We start from the raw sequence: 6,946 nt of genomic DNA on the forward strand, positions 1-6,946 counted from the left end.
AACACAAAGTAAGTCATAGATCAACGTTATAGAGCATCACTTACAGGTTTAGAACCATTGACATCAACCAAATCCAGTCATATAGTCGAACGTGATCTTAAGCTCTTTACTTCGGAAGTTACATAATTATCACAATGCCTACTTCCGAGTGGGTGAGAAGATGGTTTGGAAATAACACAATAATCATAATACCTATTTCCAACTTACACCATCCTTCACAAATAATAATAAAATGAAACAACATTCACGCCCAACCTGTCAATGATAAACTCCAAACTAGAATCATGAAGGTTTTTGAGTTAACTAACCAACAATTTCGAAAGAAGTACTTTACCAAGTGTACGGGACTATTTACCCTATTCAATCTGTCATCAAAAGTAGAACCACACAGTTCATTCATTAGTCATAGTAGTCTCCGTTTAAAACAATCAAATAAGCATGTAAGGTTAAGGTGTAAGGCAGAAAATGTACTTCATTTCATTAGAGAAAGTTTTCGTGCAAGAAGAGGGTTTGAACTCCAATAGTGGAATTTAGGATAAATCCCAAAGTTCTGGCTTAAGGGGGAAACGTTGTTGCTGCTTGCTGTCTCGACTGCTGTTTGCTTCGGTCGAGAGGGTGCAGAGAGTGCAGCAAGTGCTGCTGTTTGGCGAGGCAGTAAACGAACAACACAACGGGCGGCTGTCTTGGCGAGCGGCGAACGGACAGCACAACGGCTCGACACAGCAGCTATCAAGGCTGCTGTTTTCGTCGGATAAATGGAGAAAATGCAGGCGCTGCTTCTGGTTAGGCGTACGAAGGAACAGCAGCAAGGTCTGCTCTATGCTGTCTTGCTAGGGGGGTCGCTGCAGGCACAGAACCGCAAATACACGCAGACTCGAACGAAGGTAGCGGCTGCTGGTTCCTCGCTGCTGTTGCTGCACGCTTGACAGCAGCCTGTTGCTGCTTCTTCGTTGTTGTTCAAGGAAAGAAAGGGGGTGCAGCTTGGCCTCTGTGCTACCTCTGCGTTTGCTGAAACGGCTGCGCCGGTTGGCAGTCACGAAGAAGGTCCGGCAGCGGCGCTGTTGCTGAAGGAMAGTCAAAATGAAGGCAGAAGACAGCAGCAAACGTTGCTGTGCTGTTCGAGCAGACTAGATCGAGAGCTCGTGGGTAGGACCTGCTGCTGTTGCTGTTTGACTGTGGAGGTGAGAAGGGGCACAGCAGCCCTTCCTCCTTGCTGTTGCCACCTGGTTGAGATGACGAACACGGTGACAACCCCTCTTCCTTTCTTCTCTCCTTTCTCTTCTACTCTTTTTCTTTCTTTTCCTCTGTCTCCTTCCTYCCCCCCCCCCCCAAGCTTCATACTAAGCAAGAAAACATTGGGTAAGGACCCAAATGTAAGAGGGGTCTCATTTCCAAGAGGTAGTAGTTAGCCTCTTTTTTTCTTACACCACTCAACTAAACCAATCAGTCACAAAAGAGAAAGTACACACATACAAATATCTATATATATACTCTYTTCAAGACTAAAAAGAAAGCATGCTTAAGGTTTCATAAAATAAAATAAAAATAAACTAACACGTGAAACTATCGGACGAGGCGAGAACTCAGGAGGCCAACGGAGACGGGGATGGGTAAAATCACCGGTGTTACAATCCTCCCCACCTTGGGTTTAATTTCGTCCTCGAAATTCTTAAGTCACGCGAATAGGCGAGGGTAGCGTCTCTTCAAGTCCTCTTCTGCTTCCCAAGTCACGTTAGACCCTCGATGATGCTTCCATTGCACTTTGACCAAGACAACCTCTTTGTTCCTCAACACTTTGGTTTTGCTTTCCAAGATGGCCTCCGGTTCTTCCACGCATTGGTTGTTCTCGTCGACCCGAATTTCCGATAATGGTATTACACTTTCTTCGTTCGCTAAACACTTACGAAGGTAACACACGTGAAATGTGTTGTGGATTCCGGCCATCTCAGGTGGTAGTTCCAATTTGTAAGCTTGAAGCCCCACTCGAGCCAAAACTTTAAATGGTCCGAGAAAACGGGGGCTGAGCTTCCCACGCTTTCCAAAATGGATAATGCCTTTCCAAGGGGATACCTTAAGCATAACACGGTCGCCCACTTGGAAATCTATAGGTCGGCTCCTCTTATCTGCGTAACTCTTCTGTCTGTCATGCGCCGCCTTTAAGCGTTCCTGAATACATTTCACCTTGTTGGACGTTTCTTGCACGATTTCAGGGCCGGCGAACTGTTTCTCACCCGCCTCGAGCCAACACACAGGAGTCCTACATTTTCGTCCATACAGTGCTTCGAATAGTGCCATCCCGATACTAGAATGATAACTGTTGTTGTAGGCGAACTCCACAAGGGGTAGGTGGGAGTCCCAATTTCCGCCAAAGTCGATAACACACGATCGAAGCATATCTTCCAGAGTTTGAATAGTCCGTTCACTCTGACCATCAGTCTGAGGATGGTAAGTTGTACTCAATTTCACCCTCGTTTCCAGTTCTTTCTGCAGACCGCTCCAGAAATGGGAAGTGAATCGACTATCCCGATTTGACACTATGGACAACGGTATACCGTGTCGTGAGACAACTTCATCGATGTATAACTTGGCAAGCTTGTCCATTGGCAAAGTTTCACGCATAGCCAAGAAATGAGCGCTCTTTGTCAGCCGATCAACCACTACCCATATTGTATCATGACCCCTTAAAGTCTTCGGCAGTTTGGTCACGAAATCCATTGTAATGTGCTCCCACTTCCACTCGGGGATTTCTAAGGATTGGAGGCTACCATAAGGTCGTTGGTGCTCCGCTTTCACTTGCAAACAAGTCACGCACCTTTCTACATAGCGTGCCACGTCCAACTTCATGACAGGCCACCAATATGTCAATTTCAAATCCCGATACATCTTGGTGCTACCCGGATGAATTGAGTATTTAGACTTGTGTGCGTCCTCTAGCAGCAGTTCGCGATTGCCCCCAATATCGGGTACCCATATACGCCCTCGAAATAACTTCAAGCCGCGACCATCTTCTGACAACAGTAAGCGTTGTTTTACCATAACTTCGCTTTTGAGGTTTTCTTCTAGAAGTGCCTCGGATTGCGCCACTTTGATTCGATCGATTAAACTGGATTCTAAATCTATTATGGTAAGTACAGTTCTCATCCCTCTACTGTACTCTTTTCGACTCAAAGCATCCGCCACTACATTTGCCTTTCCAGGATGGTAAAGTAACTCACAATCATAGTCTTTGAGCAGCTCGAGCCAACGCCGTTGTCTCATATTCAAATCCTTCTGGTCGAAAATGTACTTCAAGCTCTTGTGATCAGTGAAGAGCGTACACTTGGTACCATAAAGGTAATGTTGCCAAAGTTTCAAGGCGAACACCACCGCCGCTAACTCCAAATCATGGGTGGGGTAATTTTTCTCATGAACTTTGAGTTGTCTTGATGCGTAGGCAATCACCCTTCCCCTTTGCATCAAGACACACCCCAACCCCAATTTTGAAGCGTCACTAAAAACTACGAAATCTTCGGACCCTTCCGGCAATGAGAGAACCGGGGCTTCACATAGCTTCTTTTGGAGGTTTCTGAAGGCTTGTTCTTGCTTCTCTGTCCAGATAAATTTCACATTCTTCTTAGTCAACGCCGTTAAGGCCGAAGCAACTTTGGAAAAATCTTGGATAAATCTCCTGTAATAACCCGCCAGACCCAAGAAACTACGGATTTCAGAAGGGCTCTTTGGTGGCTCCCAATTCATCATCGCCTCGATCTTTGTTGGGTCCACCTTCACCCCGTCACGAGTGACTATGTGACCTAAGAACTGAACCTCCTTTAGCCAAAAATCACACTTGGAGAATTTTGCATACAGTTTCTCCCTTCTCAACGTTTCGAGAACTTCCCGAAGGTGTTGCTCATGATCCGATTCGTCCTTGGAATAAATGAGGATGTCATCAATGAACACTATTACCGTCTTGTCAAGGAATGGTCGGCACACTCGGTTCATCAAGTCCATGAATACCGCCGGTGCATTCGTCAAACCGAAAGGCGTGACTAAAAATTCATAGTGTCCATAACGTGTTCTAAAAGCTGTTTTTGCCACATCATCTTCTTTCACCCGCACTTGGTGATATCCTGAACGAAGATCGATCTTAGAGAAACAACTGGCCCCCTGTAGTTGGTCGAAGAGGTCGTCAATCCTAGGGAGAGGATATTTATTCTTCACGGTTGCCTTATTGAGTTCTCGATAGTCAATACACATCCTCATGGTGCCGTCCTTCTTTTTCACAAATAAGACTGGAGCTCCCTAAGGTGACAAACTCGGTCTGACGAATCCTTTCTCAAGAAGGTCCTTCAATTGAGACATCAACTCTTGCATTTCAAAAGGAGCCAATCGGTAAGGGGCTCTTGCAAGCGGAGTGGTTCCTGGGATAAGATCGATTCGAAACTCCACCTGTCTAACTGGTGGTAAACCGGGTAAATCTTCTGAGAAAACATCAAGAAACTCGTTGACCACTTTCACCTCCTCAATCCTCTCTTTTTCTAGTTTGGCATCCATCACGTATGCTATGAATGAGGGATACCCCTTAGCTAAGCATTTGCGCGCCTTTGCCACCGATAGGAGTACTACGTCTCCCTTCTTCCTTTCTCCATAAACCAACACCACGCCCTCGCTCGGCAAAGGAATACGAATTAATTTCTTGGAACATAAGATCTCTGCTTGATTATTTGCTAACCAGTCCATTCCAATGATGATGTCGAACCCACCGATCGTCATGGGTATAAGGTCCACCCGAAATTCTTCACCCTCGATTCTCAACACGCAACCCCTAACAACCTCGTGTACTAGAACTCTACTACCATTTGCTAGTTCGATGACCAAGGCGTCTTCTAGAGTACTAGGAGGCGTATGCAAGAGTTGGTAGAATGTTGTGGACACAAAAGAACATGAAGCACCGGAATCAAAAAGTACGTGAGCAGGTATGGAGTCAATGAGGAACGTACCCGACACTACATCCGACGATGCCTTCGCTTCCTCCGCAGTCATCTGAAAGGCTCGACCGGTTGTCTTCGGGGTACTTTCTTTCCTTCCCTGGCCCCCTCCCGCCTTCAACTTCGGACAGTCATTTCTGAAGTGGCCCGACTCCCCACATCCAAAACAGATGGGTCCTTTGATGGGACATTCATTTCGCGTGTGTCCTGGCTTCCCACACTTATAACATTTAGCAGGAGAAAGGTTCGTGGTGCACGGGCCGTGGTGTTTAGTGCGGCATTTAGAGCACCATCTTGCCTCTTGCCTAGGGTAAACTCCTCGATGGTTGTTGTTGGGATGGCTTGGTCTCTTGGAAGGTGCGTACTGATTCTCCCACTTCCTCTTTTCACCACTTTCCCCCTTCTCTTCTCTTCCTTTGGCATAGATCGCTTCCATGACTTTCTCTTCCTCAATTGCCTCCCTAAGGGTGGAGGCCCTCGAGTTCCTAATCATAACCATCATGTCAGCGGGCAGTCCCTTGAGATAAGCTTTCTTTTTTTCTTTTTCTGATGGGGCCACATGTCCCACTAAATTCAGTTTCTCCATGAATAAACGTGTGTAGTCTCTTACTGACAAGTTTCCTTTCTTAAGGGTTCGGAACTCTCTTCAATACGGTCCATTTATTGTTCGTTGCAATATTCCTCCAATACTTTTTCCTTAATCGTGGTCCAACTCTTCTTGGCTAGTTCTTGAGCCTCTATAGTTGATATGACGATGTTCCACCAAGTAAGGGCCGCACCCCTAAACATTTGAGAGCCAAATTTTGCCTTTTGCCCTTCATCACAGTCACAAGCCCGGAAGGCCTGCTCGATCTCTCGAAGCCAATTCATGCATGTCACGGAGTCATCTGACCCCACAAACTCCGGTGGTTTGCAACTCAAGAATGTTTTGTAAGAACAAATCCTTCCCACTTGTCTTGCATCGATTGTTGCCAGTTCTTGAGTTGGAATTCCATTTCCAGTACCCCCGGATCCCACAATGGTTACGTTCTCCGCAACTGCCTCATGCTTGCGATTGTTGGCGTCTCTATCCTCTAACAGCTTCATAAAGAACTCCTGTTGCTGGGCCATAGCTCTGTTCATAACGCCCATCATTGTGCCCAACATTCTCGACTCTGGGGTTTCCTCTTCTATCACAGGGTTAGAGGTGACAAGGTTAACTTGGGAAACGCGGCCAACTCCATCACCCGAAGTGTTCTGCCTAGGGTGCACTCTTGCGGTTGTGGTCCGAGGCGGTTGATCCGCGGTGGATTCGGTCACCGCGAGACCTTCTGGTGAGGTATCCCGTCTACTCCGAGTATTCACCATAAAAGACTGCCATAAAAGAGAGTGGAAAGAGTTATGATAAGACGAACACGGGGTTAGCATAATACATACCGATGCATTCATAAATTTTTGTAATAACAGTAAGTTTAAGCATGCTTGTGTAATAACTTACTCAAAATAGCATTAGCTAGGTCAAATTTTGAATAGGTTATACATAAGAATTCTTAACACCATCGTCACAATTCATGAACGGGGTAGCTCCCAAGACTCTAGTGCTCTCCTATCCTAAAAGTTTCTACCCACATCTCACAACTAGCTCTCACGATCTCAGCTTAAGTCTAGGCGTCCTGTTCCCATTACCTAGTTCACTTAAACTAGTGCTCTGATACCAACTTGTAACACCCTAAAATAATAGATAAAGCGAGAACCGGAACTTTATATAAAATTCACCCAACGACAAGGGGGGTAAAAACATAGCGTTTACAACACGGCTACTGAGAAGATATTTAACAACCTACTAATCTAGATTATTCTATAACTAGATTAAAGACGGGTGTTTCTACCAATCTCCAAAAATGCCGTAACTTCAAAACGCTACCCTCAAAAGTAAATAAAGGTTGCAATTACAAAAGAGCCTTCCACGAACCGACGCTCCTCTCAACCCTTATGAGCCC

At 45.8% G+C, this 6,946-nt stretch overlaps 1 protein-coding gene across 1 annotated transcript; it reads right to left on the bottom strand.

Annotated features, from left to right (window-relative positions):
• Window positions 1-4,281: 4,281 nt before the first annotated feature.
• Window positions 4,282-5,553, bottom strand: LOC112529079. Its single transcript, XM_025140154.1, has one exon. It carries the CDS (start codon window positions 5,551-5,553, stop codon window positions 4,282-4,284), a length of 1,272 nt encoding a protein of 423 aa, XP_024995922.1.
• Window positions 5,554-6,946: the final 1,393 nt, after the last annotated feature.

Source organism: Cynara cardunculus (genome assembly GCF_001531365.2).
Source record: "Cynara cardunculus var. scolymus isolate 2C chromosome LG 16, CcrdV1, whole genome shotgun sequence".
Classification (NCBI taxonomy): Eukaryota; Viridiplantae; Streptophyta; class Magnoliopsida; order Asterales; family Asteraceae; genus Cynara; species Cynara cardunculus.

Bases quoted from the DNA above. Each gene is read 5' to 3' on its own strand.
- LOC112529079 (XM_025140154.1), bottom strand. From the start codon at position 5,553: ATGGAGAAACTGAATTTAGTGGGACATGTGGCCCCATCAGAAAAAGAA.